At 58.9% G+C, this 22730-nt stretch overlaps 1 protein-coding gene across 1 annotated transcript; it reads right to left on the bottom strand.

Moving 5' to 3' along the window:
- Positions 1–1073: 1073 nt before the first annotated feature.
- Positions 1074–22384, bottom strand: ARL8A (ARF like GTPase 8A). Its single transcript, XM_075775592.1, has 7 exons — positions 22008–22384; positions 8544–8624; positions 7706–7779; positions 5376–5469; positions 4109–4176; positions 3025–3095; positions 1074–2873 (listed from the first exon to the last, which is right to left on the bottom strand). Exons 1-7 carry the CDS (start codon positions 22128–22130, stop codon positions 2824–2826), a joined length of 561 nt encoding a protein of 186 aa, XP_075631707.1. The 5' UTR covers positions 22131–22384; the 3' UTR covers positions 1074–2823.
- Between the last annotated feature and the right edge of the window lie 346 nt (positions 22385–22730).

The following is a 22730-nucleotide window of genomic DNA, read 5'->3' as shown; positions in this document are numbered from 1 at the left end:
CTCCTTGTCCTGCCGCTGGCGCCCACCCCAGCCTGCGAAATGCCGGGGCGAGGGAGACGGTTGCTACGGCCGGGTGAATGCGAGGGGCTCACTGTGGGCTTTGTGCACATCGACACCCACCGGGCTTTGCTTTCGCAGCCCCGTTTCCAGGGAAACAAAAGCCCCAGTTTTCTTCCGAGAGCACAAAACTGGGTTTTTCCTTTCCTCCTCCCCTCCCCCCCGCCAGCGCTGGGCCCCGCAGTTGCGAGCGGAGAAGAAGAGGGGTCTCATCCTGCTGTGGGGATGGCAGGGGGTGCAGAGCCCAGGCTGCCCGCTGTGCCCACACCCCTTTGCATCCCCGAGGGGTCCCTGCGGGGATTCAGTGGCGGTGGGAGGAAGGGAGTAGGGGCAGCTCATGCCCTTGGTCCGTGCCGCTCCGTCCTGAGCCCGGGCCAAGGGCGAACAAAGCCGGGCTTGTTGCCGCGGCCCCGCGGGGCTGTGTGCGTGGGGAGGAGGAGAGCCAGGCGGGGGGCTGGGAGGGCGCAGGCAGCACCACCATCACGGGCAGTGGGCGACACACGGCCCCACAGCAGGCAGAGCACCCCATGGGCCGGGCTGAACCCCAGCCCCCGTCCAGCCCCGGTGCCATCAGGCACAAAGCACGACCCTGGGGGGCAGTGCAGGGGCCACCCCCCCCCGGAGGGCACGGGGCAGGGGTGCCACAACCCCTAGGAGGGGGCTGGGGGCAGGGAGGGGGAGCAGGAGCCCGGCAGCAACTCAGCTCCAGACCCAGCATCGAAGCGGGGCCCTGCAGCAGCCCTGGGACAACATGTGGGGTAGAGGAAGGTCCAGCAGCAGCCATGGCCGCAGACGGAGGTCTCTGAGCTCGTCTTTGCACCCAGGCCAAGAAAACGAGGAATACGGAGCCATCAGAGCTGGCTCTGGCACATCTTTGGTGAGCATGATCGTGCAGGTGTCCAGTGCTGCCTGGGGGACAGGGACCCCAAACCTGTGCTCCAAGGCATGGGCACAGGACTGAGGAGGGACGGGTGGCGGCAACGAAAAGGAAACAACATGACTGCAACCACACCCCCCAACGCAAAATTGTTAATTTATTATTATTAGGAGGCAAAAAAATTGTACAGTTACAAGAATCATTTCCCAACAGAGGTCAAATCTGAGCCAAAATATCTCTTAAAACAAAAAAAAAGGGGGGTTAGGGGGTGACAACACTTTACAATTCATTAAATTAAAAAAAAGAACAGAAAAGAAAAGAAAACCTCTTTTTGTGCAATTCTGCAAAAATAAGAACAGAAGAGAAACCTCCAGCCTCACCACCCTGGAGCTGAGCAGGGGAAGGGGCCCTGCAGCCCCCTGCCCCTGGGCCACTGCCACCCTCCCCCAGCCCTGAGCTGGGGACAGGCAGCTGCTTCCCTGCTGTGCCACTGACCCGATCCCACTACGCACCCACGCTCCCGATGGCAGCACATCCCCCCCAGCCCAGCTAAGTCCCCCCCAAACTGGCCTCAGCCAACCTGGCCAGGCCCCTAGGCTGTGCCTGCAGAGACCCAGCAACTCATCACATGCCACAGACAGGCAAAGCCTTCCTGACCCCCCCCCCGAATTTCCTCTCGCCCTCTCCCCACCTGCAGACAACAACCCAACCATGCCCACCCCAGCCCCGCCGCCCCGTGTCCCACCGCCCTCATGTCCCCCCCAAACCCAGGGCAGCAGAGCTGGGGGCCAGCAAGGGAGCAGGGCACAGGGAGCGGGGCACGTCCTGGAGCCACCACCCCCCAGCTCTGGCGGGCAGCGCTGCAGGGGCACATGGCCCCGTAGGTGTCTGCAGGTGCCCCCCCTCCCAGCACCCCTGCACGATGCCCTTGGCCGGGGCAGAGCCAGCAGCCCCCGGCTGGGCACAGGTGATGCCTTTCGGCACGTGGGGGGCCAGCGCAGCCACCCCGAGAGGCTACACGGGCCGAGCCGCCTCTGGGGGCAGCTGGGGCAGGGAGGGGCAGGAGCATTGCTGGGCCCCCCCCGTGCTGGCACCAGCCCCTCAGATGGCTGCCCCAGCAAAGCAGCAGGACTGGGCAGCGGGGCAGGATTTGGCCCGGGTGTGGGGGCTGGGGGGGATGACGTGGGGCAGAGGGACGAGCGGCCCAGGGCAGAGAGGAGAGGTTGGGGCAGTGGCACGGCAGCTGGAGGTGATGGCGGCGGGGAGGCAGCGGGTTGTGACTAATCCCTGTCCCCCCGAAAGGGGTGAGGAGCCCCAGGGGGCGGCACCGCCTCCCCCCAAACCCTGCTTGTGGGGTCAAAGCCCAGGAAAGGGCAAGGCAGGCCCGGGATGCTCCCTGCCCGGGGGTGCAGGCAGGACACCCAGGGAAGGGAGGAAGGGATGAGGGACCCCCAGGGGACTTTGCCTACAGCCTGGCACAGCCCTGTCCCCAAGGGGCAGCCTTCTGCCACCACCCTCATCTTCCTCCCGGCGTTGACCCTTGGCTGGCCTCGGGGAGCCCACAGCCTTCCTACCACTCACAGGGCCCAGTTTAGTAACAGCGCTATCGCTTAAATTAAAAAATTAAAATATATATACATATATATATATACTGTATACACAGACAACAACAGAACAGTGCCAAAATGGGTGGAAGAGACAGAGAGGAGAGGAGGGCAGAGTCGAACGTTTTCTTTACAATAAAAACAAGGGCTCCACCTCAATGCGAGCGGAGTCTGGGGTCCCCTAAAAATACCCATCTAGAGAGCTGGAGGGACAGAGCAGGAGAGAGAAGGGGCATGGGCTTGTACAATGGCATCTTCCCAATCTGAGCCGCGGTCTGCAGGATCTCAGCTTCTCCTAGACTTCGAGTGTTGGATAAGCCACTGTAGGGTGATGTCTGCGAAGGCAAGGGGACACGTACAGCCTCTCCCTCCGGCCATCACCCCCTCCTGTACTTGGGCAAACAGCCCGGGCACACTGCTCCCGTGGACATGGGCTGCCCCCCACCACTGAGCCCTGAGCCCCACACTGGAGCCACCGGTACTCACCGATGTTGTCCTTTTCTTTGCAGGAGATGGAGTAGCAACAAATCTCTCGGTCCTGGATGGCAGAGAGGTTCCTGTGGGAGAGGAGCGAGCTCTGGCTGCAGACTCCCATGGCTGCATGTCGGCAGCGATGGAAGATGCCTCCAGGCAGCCTTTTGACCCCAGCTCCAAGACGGGGGACGCTTTGCAGGGACAATGTCTCCCCAGGCTCCCGGGGACGTGCACGTGTGTTGGGCGAGGACACCAGCGCACTGTGCCCATGACTGATGGCCAGATGTGGTCTGCAGGGGCTATGTGATGGGGCAGGAGGGAAGGGACCTCACGGAGAGCCTGGCCATGAAATCACGTAGCTTCCCTCCCAAAACCTGGGTTACACAGCGGTGTGGCGAGATGGGGCAGGGAGGGGCTGGGAGCAGCACAGGGCTGGCTGCACGTGAGCTGCGTATGTGCCTGCGGAAGAGGGGAGATCTCCAAGGGGTGGCCAGGGGGGAGCAGAGATGCTACAAGTCAGCACAGCGTCCCAGCCCCCCAGCTGCAGTGGACAGTAGAGGTGGGCAGGAGGCAGCATCAGCTGCGAGGAGGCCACATGCCGGCACGACAAACAGCAGTGAAATAAGGAAGAGGTACGAGGATGGTGTCAGACACTGGAGCAGGATCTGAACTCCAAGCACCAAGGGCTGCCCACTGCCAGGAGCGCAGCACCCACACCAGGCAGTGGGGTAGAGCTGCGAGAGGGTGACGGGAGCAGCACCCACACGGGAGCCCAGCTCCACTGCTGAGCACCGTGCCAGGCCCCAACGCCACCGTGTGGCACGCGGGACACGGCACTGGCAGCCGCAGCTCCCAGCTCCTCCCCATCCCCACAAGTGCAAAGACATCACCCCACCCACCCCCCCCCCCCCACCCCCCACCCCCCCCCACCCCCGTCTCTGCCCACCCCAGGCACCACCATGCCACCCCGGCTGGGCAAGTAGTACCGCCAGAGCACGGCAGGATGACCATGCCAGTGGGGACATGGCAGGAACGGGGTGGGGGTCACACTGTGTCACAGCCCCACCGCGGCCGCCCGGGCCACCGGCACACTTACATCTTCTCAATGAGCTCCTTCTCATCCAAGGCACCAGGCAGGTCTCGCTTGTTCCCCAGGACTAGGACCTGCAGGGGGGAGAGGGGGCACCTGAAGCTCCTGGCCACCAGACCAGGCGGGAACCTGCTTCTGCCACCCAGAACTGGACCCTGCTTGAGATGTAAGACAGCCCTGGCACTTCACCAGGGTGTGCCCAAAGAAAACTCCTTTAGTGGGCAATCAGAAGGCAGAGCACTTCAATTAAGAGTCCTAATTAGCTTGTACACAGCACCTCCTGTGTACTCTCTCTTCCCACTGAGAAGCTGGCCCCACACAACATCCTCCCTGAAGGGCACCAGCATCTCTCATGCTATCTAGGATGTTCTTCCAGGAGCCTCTTGCTGTCTTTGAGCAAAGAATCTCATTAGATGGCTAAAACCGACGTTACTGGGAAGCAGCGAGATGTGGATATCGTACAGAACCCACTTTCCGCAGGCAGCCAGCCCAAAAACACAACGGCTGTTTGCACCATGCACTGCTCTCTCCTCACTTCAAGGCTTCTCACATCCACAAAGGCATCCTCAGACTATCCAAGGAAAATAACCACCCGGCAGGACTTGTTCATCCCTCCGGCGCGCGCCACGCGACTGTCATCTGACAAGGACAGCGCTGAGGCTGCGGCCACTTTCCTGGGGTAAGCCAGGGCCTCTGCAGCAGCATGGAAACGCAGCATTCCCCAATTTAAATTTGGAGACTTGTTCTCAAATAAGAGCACTCAGAAGGGCTTCACATGTAGCACGCTATGTCGGCAGCTTAATTTAGTAGGCAGTGAACGTTTGGGATCTGTGGCAAGTTCCTCGATTAGCTCTTTTCAAAGGATGATGACTTCGGATGCTCCGTAAGCATCCCGCCCCAGCACGCGCAGTGTGCCCCGCGCCGCCACCACAGCCCACCTCCTGCAAGTGTGACAGCCCAGCAGCCGCTCTCCTAGGAGACGAGACCTTAGTGTCCCACCATAAATAAGGTGGAAATTCATGCAAGAGGACAGATCTCACATATCAGGGGATTTTTTTGGTCTCTTCTAAAGCTCTCTTCCCTGCTGGTTGGCCCAGCCCTGCATCACTTCCCAAGCTCCCACAGGCTGCCACGGGGCAGGGGACCCCTCCAAGGAAGGGGATCTGCCCCCCAAATCTGCTCTGCAAGACGCAAGCCCCTCGCTGCAAACCCTGGCAGCCACCAGCCTGGGGACTGCGAGCGGCTGGGGGAACCTATCCAGGCAGCAGCTCACCGGGATGCCCTGGAGCTGCGGCTTGTCGAGCAGGTTGTGCAGTTCATTCTTGGAGGCCTCTATCTTCTCCTGGTCGGCGGCGTCCACCATGTACCTGCAAGGGAAGGGACACCCCTGAGCACAGGCAGTGAGGTCCCCGCACCCCAGTGCTGCGCTGAGGTTTGTGCCACCACCAAACCCTGCTGACACGGCACCCGCATCATCCCCACCAGCTCCCGAGCCAGTGCGTGGCGGTGATGGATAACAGGATCCTTCCCCCAGGAGCCCTCTTCCCAAGGAAGGCGGTGGGGCTGAGAGCCCCTCGCATCTCCCAGGCGAGTGGGGGACCTCCCTGTCCCTGTCCCCATCCCCGTAGGGGCCCACGCCGTTGACAGCAGGAACACGGCGGGTGACGGGACCCCAGGCGCCACCGGGCAGAAGAAACTGCAAAACACACGTTGCTCCCGAGCGCCCAAGCGAAGCTCGTCTGCACGCGGCAGCTCCTTATGGAGATACCCAGAACAGAGGACAAGTGGAGAAGACAAGAGGAGCTGATGATGGAGAAGAGGTGAAGATGTCGACTCACGATCCTGGCAGGGGGAACAACCCGCTCGTCTTCTCTACGGGAGCAATCTTGGGGAAAAGGGACACAGAGCAAAGGGCACACGAAGCCAGCAGTCAGAAATGCTGGCTCTAAGCAGACGGGGGAGATTTAGAGATGGATTTAGCTCTCATGGGCGGACACTCATCCTGCAAAGGACATAAGTGAAGCCAAAACTGGGGAGAGGAACTGATCAAAGCAGCCTTTATTTTAAAGATCAAGAAGCTGGGAGAGAAGAAGTGAGAAACGCCATCAAGCTTCATCAGGCCTTGTGGGTTTTATTAAAAATAGGAAAAGAGCCTTTAGCTACTGAAGCGCTGAACACAGGAAAATGTGTATGGCTGTACCGAAAGGGAAAGGGAAAACCACCAGCCAGGCGTGCCACAAGCCTTTGGCACGCCGGATGGGGCGGGAGGGCTGAAGGCAAGAAAAAAGGGATGTGACACAGCTCAAGGTGAGGAAGGCAGACTGGAGCATGACCTGGATGGTCACAGGTCCTTTCATTTCCTCTCAACCAGACAGGGTGCTTTGGAAAAATTATGAAATTACTGAAGGAGGCAGTAAAAGGAGTGGAAAAAAATGGGATTTTGTCATTTCCAGCAAAGCTCACTGTAATAAAGTGTCAAGGACATATCCCGACATGGCGACAATCGACAAGGGCAGGACCAGACACTGTTGTCCCAACAAGCAGGACAAGCGGTCCCTCACTCCTCCACGGTTGGGAAGGGCAGTACAGAAACCCAGCCCTCCAAAATCTCAGGGCATTGTCAATTGGTGAAGATCATCTAAATCTGATTTTTTAATTGGGTTTAAGCAACACCGATGTGGTCTTCTACAGTAAATTCTCGTCCTTAGGAGCAGGCAGCCTGTTTCCCACGAGCATCTTGCCAGGCTCATCCCCAGCCTGGACTCCCTGGGACTGCGCTTACTGCACCGTTTGCAAGCAGGGGACATGCGGGGACACTCAGAGACTTGCTGACAGTCGGCAGCGAGAGTTGGAGGGAGACTCCTGCTCTTAGCAGAAGACGCATCTGGCAGCACATAAATACCACGGCCTGGAAACATGCTGCTGGTGGCCGCCCTTAAAACCAGCCTCTTGGAAAGGGCTGAGCCACACTGATAGCCTTTGCTCAGCCCCTGCGACGAACAAGCAGCGCTGGGGAAGCGTGGAGCAGAGGGAAGGGAAGGGAAGGGAAGGGAAGGGAAGGGAAGGGAAGGGAAGGGAAGGGAAGGGAAGGGAAGGGAAGGGAAGGGAAGGGAAGGGAAGGGAAGGGAAGGGAAGGGAAGGGAAGGGAAGGGAAGGGAAGGGAAGGGAAGGGAAGGGAAGGGAAAGGGAAGGGAAGGGAAGGGAAGGGAAGGGAAGGGAAGGGAAGGGAAGGGAAGGGAAGGGAAGGGAAGGGAAGGGAAGGGAAGGGAAGGGAAGGGAAGGGAAGGGAAGGGAAGGGAAGGGAAGGGAAGGGAAGGGAAGGGAAGGGAAGGGAAGGGAAGGGAAGGGAAGGGAAGGGGTCTGCCACGGCTGGCGGGGACCTGGCTGCCCTGTGGCCAAAGCCCATGGGGGCACCAGTCCCAGGAGGAAGCACCTCAACTCCCAACATGGGCATCCCACTCTGACAGCAAAGGCACCGCAGCTCCCCTGGCTCTGCGCTGCCCAGCACCCTTGGGTGGGGCGATGGGACTGTGCCCCCACCTGCTGGTGGGGCTCAGCATTGGCACATGGGTGACGGGGCTCTCAGCTGCCAGGGATACTCACACGATGGCACTCACTCCGCGGCAGTACCGCTCCCACATGCTGCGAAACCGCGGCTGGCCGCCAATGTCCCAGAGCTGTGACAGGGAGAAAGCGGTGTCACCCCCCCGTCCTGCCCATGACCCTTCCCCACGCAGCCAGAGCACCCGGCAGGCACCAAACCCACCCCCATCCCCTCCTCTTCATCTCAAACCCAACGAGGAGGGTCCCGACACGGTAAGGAAAGGAGACATCTCAGGAAGGGCAGCTCGAGGGTGTCAACACCTCCTGCGATGTGTCTCTGCTGCCACAGGGGGACCCCCCTACCCATGCCCACCACCCCTCCTGGCCTTTTCCTGATGCATTTGTCATTTCAAAACACTCAGCACACTCTCAGAAACATTTCTGCAGCAGACAGGGATCCCCAATCAGCTTTTCAAGCCCATCCCACCATCATTTCCCAGTCCAACCCGGGGCCCTTGAAAGATCCAGAAGTAGTAGAAACCTCCTCTCCCTTTACTCTCAAGGCAGAGACCACCACTGCAAGCCATGACCCTTTTTTCCCAGCACTCCCACCCTCAGCAAGTTCACCACACCCACGGGTCCCCGCCAGCAAGCCAGAGGTATAAGAAAACCTCCCGCTTTGCAGCCTGGACCGGCTCTTACTGCAGGTCTGGATGTCCTACATCCCTTCCCACCATCTCCTCTGGTGGGTACCTGCAGAAACCTAACAGGGCAGATCTTCCCAACTGCAGCCGGGGCTGCTGGCATCTTTCAGCCTCCAGCAGAAGTCCCACCAGTCTCCCTGCACCCCACCTTTCATCCCAAGAGCCCCACACCAGCGAGAACATCTGCACCTTACCTTTATGGTAACATTCCCCTTGGTGATTTTCCTCATGTTAAAGCCCACCGTTGGGATCATGTCTTCGTTGAATTGTCCTGACTGCAAGGAACAAGGTGATACTGAGTTAGGAGGCACGGAAACCCCGCCAGCCTGCCTAGAAATAACCCCAAACACTCTGCCGGCCCTGCGGCACGTACAGCACGACCCTCCTCCTGGTCCACACCAGGAGCAAAATCAGAGCCAAGGAGATAAAATGCCTGCAGGAGGGAAATGCTGGGGCTGCTGCATGGGGCACAGGGTGCTCTGGGTGCCCCAGCGAAGCCCCCAGCCCCGCAGCGAGCTGCCGCCCCCAGCCCCAGACACACTGTCGTCCTGGCGGGGTGGCGGAGGCTCGCCCAACCCGGCCCTTTCCTGGTGGGATTCCCAAGCCCTTTGCGGGAGGAGGCTGAGACCTTTGCTCGCTGCAGTGACCTCAGGTCAGCGGTGCGGGGCCCAAGCCTCTCCCATAAAACCCACCGGCAGCCCCACGAGAACCCGGGGTGCAGGCAGCCGGCCGGGCTCCGCGCCCCGGGAAGCCACCTCCTGCGTCGGCCACGAGTCCTGGGCGCTCCGACACGTTTCATTTATGGCCCAGCCCAAACCAGACTGACTTCTGCTTTCCTGCAGGTCTGCCGCCTGCCCGCACGGATCCTCCAGCCCCTGCACCCTGCCTGCGCATGAGAGCCAAGTGCTCATGCTGGGTGACGCGGGGGGATGCAAAGGGTCCCCTCTGCCCCTCCCCAGCAGCTGCCACCACGTGTCCCCCAGCAGCGCAGCTCTGAGCCGTGTCAGGCAGAAGCATGAAATTGCTGCAGATTCGCAGCATCCCAGTGCCGCTGCGAAACTAGGTTAGTCTTGTCGGAGGGGTGAGCAGGAACAGTCCCTCTGCCACCACGGGGAGATGCCGGCTCGCCAGCCCACTTGCCCGGCATCACACTGGAGGGACAGGATGGCACTGGTCTGTTAAAGCCCACCCCACCTTCCAGCTTGCTGCTCAAATCCCAATGCTGTGAGATGGCCCTGGGCTGAACAGCACGGAGGGATGCTCCGGGTGGCCCGCAGCATCCCTGGGGCAGGAGGGAGAAGCTGCCACAGCCCTTCACCCTCTCCCTCTTGCAGCCTCTCACTTGCAAGCAGCCTCACTGGGACTCAGAACAGGTTTATCGCCTTTGCTTTTTAAATGCATCCTTGTGGAAGGCACTGCTGCGGGATGCCGGGGAAGCCAATGGGGAAGAGGGTTTGATAACTAGGATAATGCAGCACCGGGGCTTTTGCAGGAACCACCCACCGCAGCTGAATTCATCCCAGCAGCTCTTTACTGGCTTAAAATCTCAGTTTCTCTAAGACTTTTCTGGGTTTTCTTTCAGTTAACACAAACCTCAAAAAGGGAAGGCAATTTATGCCATTTTCTGACAAGCAGAATTTTGTGCCTGGTTGAGCCAATGGCTCCTCCAGACCCACCACATTAGCGAGTCCCCAGGGTTTTCCTGACCTCTTCCAACAGTTCTGCAATACGCACCGCTTCCCTTTTTCATTTCCCTTTTGCGTTCATCAGCAAAGCCCAGCAGCCAAGGGGTCTCCAGGCCACAGTGCACCCAGAAACCATGCCAGGGAGTGGCAGGGAAGGGCATGAGGGGCGAGGAGGGGAAGCAGGCAGAAATCCCTCTACCACCAGCTGACACGGGGGATGTCTCCTGCAGACTGAGGTTCAACACACAATTTGGCTTTTTCGACCAGGTTTTAAGGAATTACCAGGCTTTGATCAGAAGATGTGGAGAGCAAATGCTGAAGAGGTCTTGGAAGCTACAGGCACCTCCATCGGGGATCCCAGACCCCATCACAGGAACTGCTGGCTGCGTGAAAGCCACCTGAGACATGGCTCACGTGCTGATAGCTCTTCTTCCAGGAAGGGATGGGCTGCAGAAGCCAGGAGTCACCTCTGCTTTCCCCCTGAGAGATGGGAGCGAGCACATGTCCATGAGCAAAGCACGGCCTTGCTCCCTGCCCCAAACCCTTCCCTCACACTGGCATCTGCCTCCAGGCTGCCCACGGCCACGGGGCCAACACAAAACTGCTCGTGCTGTCCAAAAAGGGCCGGGCTGGGAATGCAACACATTGTGGTCCAGGATGGCTTGCACGGGGTCTCTGTTGTCCTGGCACCTGCAGCAGCATCTTCAATGTGCTGCAACGCGCTCGGCTCCTTCTGCGTCGGCTGCTCTCTGGAAGCAACTTTGAATGGTGGAAACATGATGTCCCCTCTTCCCTCTCCAACTGTCCCAGATGCTGATGCCTCCAGCACATCTTCAACTACCTGCGGGGTCCAGCCACCTGCAGCTCCACTACCAGGGAGAGTGGAGACCAGCCCAGCTGCAGGCATGCAAAAGCTTCACTGGACACATCTTTCCCCCAAATTTTGGCTGTGCAATGGACGCAGCATCTGTGCTGACCCCGGAGATCATGAGTCAGGCCTCACTGAGTGCCTGGGAATGGGATTCCTCCAGGAGGCACAAAAGTCACAGAATCCCAGACTGGTCGGGGTTGGAAGGGACCTCTGGAGATCATCTAGTCCAACCCCCCTGCTAGAGCAGGATCACCTCGAGCAAGTCACACAGAATCGTGCCCAGGCGGGTTTTGAATCTCTCCAGAGAAGGAGACTCCACAACCTCTCTGGGCAGCCTGTCCCAGTGCTCGGTCACCCTCAGAGAGAAGTTTTTCCTCATGTTGAGATGGAACTTCCTATGCTCCAGTTTGTGCCCATTGCACCTTGTCCTGTCACTGGGCACCATAGAGAAGAGTCTGCCCCCTTCCTCTAGACATCCACCCTTTAGATATTGATGCAGGCAAGATGGATTTTGTGGCTACAAAGAGTGAATCAGGTCTTTGCAGACTCTAGTTCATCGCTGGTTTTGCCTCAGCAAACTGACCAAGCCACCCTGCCTCGGTGCCCTGGCTGGAAGACAAATGACCTTTCTGCCCAGCACACCACTTTCCAGTTGGGTTACTGGGAGAGGCAGTCAGGATCTAGCTTTTGCAGGGATGACCAGTGCCCCCAGCTCGCTCTGAACCCATCCTCTGCCACATGCACATGGACACCACGTCACCTGCCACCTCAGCCATCATCCCCTGCTCGGCCAGCACCTGGGACCTCAGCTCGCTGGCACACGCAAAGAAACCACCTCAGCCTCCACGCCGCACCCACCAGCTCTGGCAAGCAGCATGCAGAGCCAAGGTGCCCAGGCCCTGCTCCTCGCCGTGGCCAGGTGACTGTCACCCTGTCCAGAACACGATGACACCGCTTTGACACGTCCTGCTCGCGATAAATCGCTGCTGGCTGTTTTGCAGCACCATCCCCAGGTGCTCACCAACAAGCCATTCCCCAGGGACTGGAGATGGCAGCGCCGAAAGCCTGGTTCCTGGACATTTTAAAGTCTTGTCTCCACCAGAACACGGTCGTCCGTGGGGCAGAGGCAGATGCCCAAAGTGCCCTTGGTTGGATGGCTCCCATTAGCGCCTCAACCACCCCCAAAACTGCCCAGCCTCGCGCTCCTGCAGGCATCTCCCGCTGCGTGGCACAGCACCGAGTCCCTGCCGAAACCTGTCCAAGCTCCAACCTGGAGAAAAAGGCAGGGGATTTAATTTCTCCCTGTAACCTCCCTGTCCAGCCTCCCTGTCCAGCTTTGTGCACCGCGCAAGGCGGGAGCGCCTGGCAGGCGAGAGCTTCGCTTGCAAAGCCACTGCTCTTCCAAGAGCTCTTCTCTGAAACAGTTAAAAGCTGCACGGGCTCGCTCCAGCCCCCTCCAGCACATCTCGCATCACCAAGCCAAGCCATGACACCCCCCCCAGATGGACGCTTCACTCCGAGTACCCCGTTTGGATGGGAAAAAGCCAAATTCAAGCCAAGCTTTCACGACATTTCCTGTCGATGGTGGGTCTTACAGCTCTTTGGGGCTCTGAGCGCTGCAGGGCACCTATGCCATGGAGCCCCACGTCCCCTCAAAGAAGGCACCGGAGGGGACAGGGCTGTCCCCGAGCGCAGCACAGCCCTCCCAGGGAACCCAGAGATGGGGGAAAGGGGGCTGCCACCCTGAGCTGGCCGGGATGGAGCTTCCCCAGGGCTGGCAGCAAGGAGGAAGAGCCACAGAGGTCCGAGCATGAGACAATCCTGACTTTTGCCCCAAATCCTCAGCATGCTTTGGTTTCAAAACCTCTGTGCAGAGGGATCGCGCTGAAGCGACCCACATCAGCCAGACCTCACCGCCACGGGCAGGTCAGCAGCCTGAGCTGGGCAAGCACGGTGCTGCGGGACAGGGATGGGCACCCTCCACCCCAAAGAAGATGGTCTCACCACCACCACCTGCAATGAACATACATGGTCTGACTCTGCAGCACCCTTTGGCTCAGAAATTCAACATCACAGGCTTTCAGCACGGTGGAAAGCCCCTGGGCCCCTCCTGGCCACGCTCCCAGTGATGCTACCGCAGCTGAAACAGGCTGCGGTGCCCTCCCTGACCCACAGGCCCTATCTCCAGGGCCCTCTGTATCTCGAGAGCAAAAGCAGGGTTTGGGGACAAGCCTGCAGATGGCCAGCTGGATGGTCATCATCAGGTGATGCCGGGGTGACCGACACTGCCTGTAAGCCCACAGGAGCCAGGCAAGACGATGCTCTCCAGGAGAGATTCATCCCACTCCCTGCAATGCAGCTAATGACTTTTTTTTTTTTTTTTAAGAGCATGGTATCACTGAAGCTCAGTTTCTTTCATAAAAAACAAGGTTTCTCAGATGAAAGGGAAAATCCTTTGGCTGCTTTTGCTTCTTCAGCACTGTATCACAGCTTGAAGCACCACGGATGGCGGTGCTGAGGCTGCGCTGACCCAACAGCCTGTTTGAGGCAGAGATGCACAGACACACACAAGATACTCCCAGCAGCTCCCCAGGGACACGCAGCACAGCTCTCGACTCCAAGGTGGAGAGGGCGTCTCTGGACAAGAGCTGCAGCAATGTTTACTCCCACCTCTGTCTAGACAGACCCCACAACTGTCTACAAATTTATTAGCAGTCGCTCTCATTCAGGATGCATCTGTAATGAGGCAGCATCTGGACTGAGGGACAGAGGTGGTGGCTACACGAAGCACTGGCGGCTCTAGAGTGACCGCTTGCTGCTGGCCCAGGCTTTGGCGTGCTGGACATGTGCAGCCCCCACCACCATCAGCACTACTTAACGGCAGCATGGAATCTGTTACAGAAACTCTGGACAAAAGCAAAAGCTTCTGGATCCACGCAAGACACCAAGAAGGTTCTCTCCTGTGAGCTCAGGGAACGATGTGGGACAGGGCTGAAGCAGAGCTGCTCTGCATCGCACACGCCAAGCCAACCCTGCAATGCAGGGGCAGCAGGCAACGCCTTCAGAGGACTCCAGATCCTTTGGGACAAGGCGAAGGTTGCAGCTTAGCAGCTCTGCCCTTAGCATCACCCTCTTGAAGGAAACAGAAGTGGCCTCTCTGCTATCCAGCGCACATCTCCAAACACGGTGGACCCATGCGAGCTGGCTACGTGGTACCTGCACCCTTGGTTCTGGCTGCGCAGCCCGATGGATGGCCCCAGCAATGGAACCTTGAAGACATGGTGAACCATCCCCAAACCCTAACGTCTCCATGCCCCTGCTCTGTCACTGCCAGCATCCATCTGCTTCCTCCCCACGGTCCAACCCAGCTCGGACAAACTCAGCGCTGGAGCAACTTGGCCCAAGTCTTGTTTCTGAGGTTGCTCGGTCTCCCTTGGTCTTCTGCTGAACTACAATGCTCAGGCTGTCCCCTCTTCAATCATTGCTCTGGCTTCTCAGAGACCTCCAGACATTGCCCTGCTCTCAGCTGGATCTTCTCCCTTCCCATCCCTTCCTCCCCCAAGCTCAGCATCCCAAACCAGCCGTGATGCCCCAGCCAAGCAAGGGCAGCTAGCACCAGGCTGGGAGTGTTTTCACCTTGAAGGACACCTGCGGTCCCTGAGGGTACAGCATTACCATCCACAGTCTGGCCAGGACACAGGTGGCACCTCGTGAAGACAAAGCTTTGTGGTCTCCTTCCTGAGCTGGGTTTAACCAAGAAGGAGCTGCAGGGAATCTCCTAGATGAGCCTGGCAGAAGTAATTATTAAGTTCTGTGATAAAAAACTCATCTGCACACACATAAAGGAGTACAGAGAGGTAAGAACAGGTGGAAAACCCCAAAAAAACCCTGGTCCAGCTGCTACCAGGGCAGTAGAGCCAGAGTAGGTTCCTCCACCCATGGACGCAACGGCAGGTGGGGAACCCAAAGTACGGCAGGGGAGAAGCACTTTGCAATTGCACAAGATTTCTTCTGGGATGTCTGTGGGAGCAAGCATGGGAGAATAGAGGGATAAGGAGATAAGAAGGGTCAACAGGTTGCTGGTCAGTATGTTTGTCTGGCCAAGCCTCGTGCTTAACCAGCGCAGTCTGTCCCGTCTTCTTAGCAAAGTGCATTTCTAAATATTTCCCTGGGTAAGGAAATCTTCGGTGTGCATGTGTGTGTTTGGGGGTCTGAGCACCAGCACTGGTCTCCAAACCAGGGTTCAGAGGCCACTTGTCCCCAGTGCAGCCAGAGTGAGTGTGGATGAGGGTGCAGCCGCTGCTGAGCGGGTGGGGTGGCCAGAGAAGCAGAGGGTGGGCATCCCCAGGGGTGAGACCATGGGAGAAGCTGGCTCCTGGAGGGACCACGAGGTCCAGGACAACTACCAGAGCAACCGTGGAGTCTGAGCATCAACTGAGAGGGGGGGGGTGGGTGTGGGGGGGTGTGTGGGGAGTGTGTGCGTAGGGGAGTGTGTGTGTTATGGCTGAGGAACACCATGGCCACAGCCAGCAGAGCTGGCAGCCACCAGTAAAACTAAATTTAAGTGAAACCCTTACTTTGGCTTTCTAAGGCTGTGAAGATGATACCAAAGTAAATATTTAAGCAGTGCCCATAGAAACCAACTCTTCCACCCACTGAAGCTGCTGCTCCCGAGAAGTAGAGTTAACTAGGAGAGAAAATCTGCATAATGGTAATAATTAAAAAGCAGGCGTAACGAAGCCCGGAGACAGACCAATGATGATACATTCTCCACTTTTAGAGGAAATAAGGACTGCATTTGTTTTTTCCATTTAAAAAAAAACCAAAACAACAAAAAAAAAAAAACAGAACAAGAAAAATGGAGAAGTGAGCAGTGGGTGCAGGCTGTGGAAACAGGAGAAAGCTGGGGACAAGGACAAACCTCCTACCAGCTGCAGCCGGTGGACTTTTCCTACAAGGCCAGAGAAAATACAAGAGGTTGCTCCTTGGCCATCACTCCACGGCTCCGAGCCCACACAGCTTCCAATGTGTGTGCTGCTCATCCGTCTAAGGCACCCAGCACCCACCAGCAGATCCATCGGCGCAGGCGCCAAGCTTTGAGCCGGCACCTGGCCTGACCCTGCCCGTTCCCTCAGGTCCTCGGGCACCGGCTCCTCCCTCAGACCTCTGCAAAATGCACGAGGACATGGAGTCCCACCACACCTTCCCAAGCAGCACCTTGCTTCGTCGCAGGGGTAAAGGCTGATTGCTGAAGAGTTAACGAAGCGGTGATACATCCACCTGGGACCTCTCCAGTGAGGGGCACCAGAGCAGAGACCAGTCGTCGCTATAAGGACCAGGCAGAGAAATAAAACCTTCGCTGAGCTTGCCACAGCCTGGTAGTCCTTAGTTCTTCAAAGCTGGATCAATCTCCAAGGCTGCCCTCCTTTGAAAGACCAAAGATCACCAACCCAGGCTGCTAGAGGCTCATGCAACCCTTTAACTTCACAATCTTACTGATGCTTACATTTTTTCTGGGGCTGCCTTTTAACTATGCGTTAATTACAAAAAAAAAATTATAATTACAACACTCCTCAATTAGCAGGACTTTGCTACATCCGGACCTCAGGTTATGCTGAAGGGGGATTCAAGGACTACACTTGGGTTTTCCAAGATGCACCAGTGCTCTCACCCGGCGGATGGCACCCACGCCGTGGGACACGTGTGGCCAGGCAGACGCTTCTGCACCCAGCTCAACCCCGGCACCTGTACATGCCTGTGCCCCGGAAAGCCCGTCCAGGGGCAGGGCAGTCCTAAAACTCATGACCTGGGTGCAGCGTCACACTGGTGTGCATCAGCCCCGGTATGGGACAGTTGCTCTTCTCAGCCACGCCACCAACAGCCCTGGCAAGGATGCTCCAGTGAGCTGTAAGCATGTGTGTCCCCTGCACCAGCGACACGTGGCCTCTGCACCCTGCTCTGGAGACCAGTTGCTGGTGCTCAGACCCCCAAACACACACGTGCATGCAGGAGACCCCTACCCAGGGAAACAGAAACGCAGTTTGGTGAGACAGGACAGACTGTGCTGGTTGAGCACAGGGCACGGCCAAACGTACTGACCAGCCACCTGCTGACACACAACGGACCCTTTTTATTCCCTTATCCCTCTATTTTCCCATGTTTGTTACCATAAACAGCCCAGAAACTTTGTGCAATGCCAAGGTGCTTCTCCCCTGCTGTACCTTGGGTTCCTCACCGTGCCCCGAGCCGGGGCAGGAATGGCTGGTGGGGTTTTTTAAGGCAGCCTGAGCACGGCACAGAACATCCCACCAGGCTTGGTCCCTCTCCTGGCATCCCCAGGGCCCTTCAGGGTGCACAGCAGGTTGTGCAAACCCTCAGCCTGAGCTGGGCAGCAACGCAGCCACGGCTCTTCTGGCAAAACCCAGACTGCAGGCAAGACCACGCTGCCCCAAATACACAGGGACGATGCTTGGAGCAAGCCAAGTGGCTTTACCCATGCGGGCTACACGGAGCATCTCTGGATTGAACGGCACTGCATCAAGCCAGGGGCTGGTGCCGAGGATCCCAGGCTGGGTACATCCACCCCTGGTGCGTACATCCAGCTGTGGATGCTGGAGCACCCAAAGGGGACAGCTCATGGCTCTGCAACACGCTGCTCTTCAGGGCAAGCAGATGGGCTTGTTTGGGGTTTCCTGCCAAGCCAGAGGGAGATGGTGCCACTGCCTGCCTGGATGACCCTAGGCAAGCCCTTCATACCTGCTTATGTTTCTGCTCTGGCTCTTAGGCATCACTTGTCCGGACTGGGACCAGTACTGTTTTGTATCTTCATCAATGACATAGACAGTGGATGAAGCACACCCTCAGCAAGTTTGCAGATGACACCAAGCGGAGTGGTGTGGTTGACACATCTGAGGGAGGGGGATGCCATCCAGAGGGACCTGGACAAGCTGGAGAAGTGGGCCCACGTGAAACTCATGAGGTTCAACAAGGCCAACTGCAAGGTCCTGCACCTGAGTTGGGGCAGCCCCCAGTATCATTACAGGCTGGGGGATGAAGGGATTGAGAGCAGCCCTGCGGAGAAGGACTTGGGGGTATGGTGGACGAATAGCTGGACACAAGCTGACAGTGCGTGCTCACAGCCCAGAAAGCCAACTGTGTCCTGCGCTGCATCACCAGGAGCGTGACCAGCACGTCAAAGGAGGGGATTCTCTGCTTTGGTGAGACCCCCCTGCAGTGCTGCGTCCAGCTTTGGGGTCCCCAGGACAAAAAGAACATGGAGATGTTAGAGCAGGTTCAGAGGAGGCCACAGAGATGATCCAAGGGCTGGAGCACCTCCGCTACGGAGACAGGCTGAGAGAGTTGGGGTTGTTCAGCCTGGAGAAGAGAAGGCTCCAGGGACACCTTATTGCAGCCTTTCAATACTTAAAGGGGGCTTAAAAGAAAGGTGGGGACAAACCCAGAGAGGTGGTAGATGTCCCATCCCTGGAAACATTCAAGGTCAGGCTGGACAGGGCTCTGAGCAAACTGATCTAGTTGAAGATGTCCCTGGTCACTGCAGGGGGGCTGGACTAGACGACCTTTAAAGGTCCCTTCCAATCCAAACCACGATCCTGGAAAAACCCCACTGTCCATTTTTTCTTGGCTTATGCTGACAGAGTTTGCAGCAGCAAGGCAAGACCATGCCCCAGCCAGCTCCTTCTCCTCTTCCAGAAACATGGAGAAACCCCTGCCAAAAACCTACCGCCTTCTGCATTATGAAGCTCAGGTGCAATGGAAGCAGCTGTTGACGGCCCAGACTCTGCATCTGGAGGAATAAAGACCACCCGGCACAAGGATCCCACATCCACCTCCCACCCCATCCTGGCCCTGCCAGATCCCACACAAGGGGCACCTCCTGAGTTACTGGGAGAGTCAGACAGACTGGTGAAAATGCACCAGAACAAGATCTCCTTGCTTCTCCCTCAGCATCTCCACCAGCATCTCTTTTATCTCCCTCCCCAACAACCCTTGGAGACCTTGCAGGACCTGGAGAAGCCACTTCCCCTCCCAGGCTCAGGCACCCAAGCGCATCCTGCCAAGATGGGTCACCTGGCCAGCGGAGGGGGACGGTGGCTTCCCGGGAAAAGGTGGGAGCAGGCGCTGAGCTCTGCAGTCCTCCGAGCTGCTGTCGGGATGCAGCTCCACCAGCAGCACTGTCCAGGAGCTGGCCAGCTGCCACAGCATCCATCATCCCACCTGATGCCACCTACGAGGCTGATGTGGTCTCTCTTGCAGCACTGACTGGGATCACTTGCTAGGATGCTGCCCCAGACCCCCCCACCATGCAGGTTCAACACCCCAGCAACCCAGTCTCTGTGGCTCCGCTCCCTTGGAAGGCAGAAGATGTGTGATGTTGAATCAAAGGCAGCAAAACACTCTCTTTTTCTAAACACATCCTGCACTGACAGTTTTTGAGCACCAGCACCCATTGAGAGGCTCTTGATGCCCTCAAGTCTCACCCCTCCTCACCCTCATGCTGGGGAAAAGGCAGCTAAAAGCCCACCGGCTTCTGGTTAAAACCACGACCAGATGCGTTTTACAGCCTTTCACCCCTCTTTGCACACAGGACTTCAAGCTTCAGCTCCTGACACCCAGGGAAAGAAAAACTGAGCCCTGAAAAATAAAACCCCCAAGCAGGTGACCCAGGAGGAGTCACCCCCCCCCAACTGTGGCTGCCTTCAGCAAAGCCTTCGCCTGGCATGGCCACAGCTCTGGGCTGCTGTAGGAAACCACCCAATCTTCCAGGCAACTGGATTACATTTTTCAGCCAGGTGCAGCTAAAAATCCTGGAAGACAGGGACGGCGCCAAGCCCCCCAGGGCAGCTCCAGCCACAGCACTCGCATTGATCTGTGGCCTGGGGAGCATCACCTTGTACCCATGAAGACTTCTTGGGAGATCTCTCCAACAATGCCAAAATCAGTTCAGGTTTTTCCCCTCCCCAAAGCCCAAATCACAGCTCTTTTCCCTTCTAACACTCCCACTGCGTGACCTTAAAGCCAGACGGCTCAAACTCTTCTCATGCAGTTCTTGTTGAGTTGGGATTTTCTGTGTGTCATGTTATTTAGCTGTCCCCAACAAGTCCTTCTTTACAAGACGTTTTCTCAAAGGTCAGTGCCTCTTTTTTGTGTGCATCTGACACACATCTGAACTTTCCAAATGACTTCACAGACAAAAGGCAAAACTGCAGCAGAGACTGAGCTCCTTCGAGCTTCCCTCGAGAGCTCCTGCAATTCCTGGATGTCACTTTTCCCTACACCAGCAATACCGGCTAAGCGGAAAAAAGCCTTGGGTCTTACACACAGCAAATTTGCCAGGTATGAAGCGTTTACTTGCAGAAGCAGGAACTCCACTGAAGCCCACGCTGAGCCCGGTCTGCTGCAGACACGGCTGGGAGAGGAGGAAGCACGTGGGGAAAGGGGAGCCAGGCTGGCCAAAGAGCTGTTCCAAGAGGACGAGGACCATCCCCAGTGACTTCCCGCCCTGTGTGGGCAAAGCAGCCCAGCAGGTTTGGGATAAAGCTCCATCACCCTTTAAAGCTTATTTGGTTATTTAACAAGGTGCTAAATTACTTTTCCATTTTTAATGCAGCCTGTGTTGCTATGACCAGGCTGGCAGCATGTGGCGGGTCCAGAACAGGACTAACCCAGATGTGGCACCGCTGCCTCCCACCCCAACACAGGACTGCAAAAAAGGACCATTAAACATGGAAACAGCGGGGACAAAGTCACCCCAAAAGAGGATTGGTGCTCACGGTCACTGTCCCAGAGCCACAAAGCTCCCTGTCCCCCAAGGCTGGCGGGAGTCTGCTGGGAGAACCAGCACGAGACCTGAGCACTGAGCGGTGACTGCCAGCAGAACAGCTCGAGAGCAGGAGCACCATCGTCTGTGGGGCGACGAGCATTTTAGGGTGTCCTCCCTCTGCCCCCCGGCCACTTCAGGAAGGACGCTTTCGTCCCTGCAGCACCTGGCACCAAGGGAAACCTTCCCGGGGAGCACAGCTGCAGCACAAAGCAGGCTCCAAATTAGCTGCAAAATCACCTTTGACAGCCCAGCAGCTCCCAGTGCCCCGAGCGAGCAGAAATAACTCGCTTTGCTTTGGAGCCGAGGCACCGAGCAAAGCAACGTGCACAGATATGGGGGGGCCATGGGGGAACCGGGACAAGCCAGAGGCTCCACATCTCCCTCCCTCCGTGAAACACCCCCCGGCCCGGGAGCGACAGCCCAAACCTGCCCCTTCGGGATCCCCCCGGCTCCTGCCTCGCAGCGTCGCATCCGGAGAGGGTGAAACAACCCGAAAACGAAGAGGAGAGGCTCGGCCGAGCAGCCCCGCGGGTCAAACCACCCCCCGGGCTTTGGGATGCGCGGCCCCAGCTCCGGCTCCGCCACCAGCCCCCGGGTCCCTGCGGGCGGACGGACGGGGGGGCCGAGGGCGGGACAACGGCCGCGAGACACAGCCCCCCCGCGCGAGACGCAGCAAAAACCCGCTCGTGGCGCCGCGCGCGGCAGGGTCGTCACGAGGCCCCTCGGCGAGCGGCGCCAGCGATGACAAAGCGCCCGCTGCAGCGGGGGGGGGGGAGGGCAGGGGCTGCCCCGGCCCCCAGGGCCGAGCACCCGCCATCGCCGGCGGCCGCAGCCACGCCGGGGGACCGGCCGCTGCCCTGAAACCGGCAGCTCCCCAGCGGCTGGAGCCTCGGCCGGGGAGGGCTGGCGGGTGCCGGGATCCTGCTCGGGGCCTGCTCCGGCCCTACGCGGGGAGCGAACGCCGAGGTTTGCCCAGGGTCCGCAGCCCACGGCGTGCACCCCACTCCCCAAGTGCATTTCCGGGCTGGGGTGCAGTAGGGCGGAGCAATTCTGGGGAGCAACCGAGGGCGTGCAAGACGGGGGTGCAACGAGGAGGGTGCAAGATAGACGCAATGGGGGGGGCTGCAAGACTTGGGTGCAATATGGGTGCAACCCGGGGGTGGGTGCACAGCCGAGCCCCCCACCCCCGCAGCGGCACCGCTGGGCCCCGGGGCCGCGCTCGGGCAGCAGCGGGGGGGGGGGAGGGGCAGCCGGTACTCACCGCGATCACGTTGACGAAGGTGGTCTTGCCCGAGTACTGCAGCCCCACCAGGGTCAGCTCCATCTCCTCCTTCCAGAACAGCGCCCGGAACCAGTCCAGCAGCTTGTTGAAGAGCGCCAGCATGGTGCCGGGCCGGGCCGAGCCGAGCGGGGCCAGCCGGGGCGGGGCCGAGCCGAGCCGGGCCGAGCGGGGCCAGCCGGGGCGGAGCCGAGCCGGGCCGAGCCGCGCGGGGGCCGAGTGGAGCCGAGCCGAGCCGAGCGGGTCCGAGCGGAGCCGATCGAGGCCGAGCCGCTGCCGCCGCCCCGGTATTGTCCGCGCGCCGCGCACCCTCCTGCCGCACCGCCGCGCGCCGCCCCGAGCCCCGCGCGCGCCGGGTGGGGCCCGCGCGCCGCCCGCCGCCGTCGCCACTGCCGCCCCCTGTCGGTTGGGAGGACCCGCCGCACTAGGCACGGTACCTCCGGTCCGGCCCGGTCCGGCCTGACACCCTGCACACCGGACACCCTGCACCCGCTGCACCCCGGACACCCTGCACCCTGGATACCCTGAGCCCGCTGCACCCTGCACCCCCTGCACCCCCTACCTCCACAACCCTGCACCTTGCACTCCCTGCACCCCCAGCACCCATTGCACCTCGGCAGCCCTGCATCCAGCAACCCTAGTACCCAACACCCCTACACCCTTCACCCCCGCACCCCGCACCTCCTGCACCCCCAGCACCCCCTG

The sequence above is a fragment of the Balearica regulorum genome, chromosome 25, assembly GCF_011004875.1.
Source record: "Balearica regulorum gibbericeps isolate bBalReg1 chromosome 25, bBalReg1.pri, whole genome shotgun sequence".
Classification (NCBI taxonomy): domain Eukaryota; kingdom Metazoa; phylum Chordata; class Aves; order Gruiformes; family Gruidae; genus Balearica; species Balearica regulorum.
Note: the sequence above shows the minus strand (reverse complement) of the source record. Positions and strands in the feature narration are given on the sequence as shown.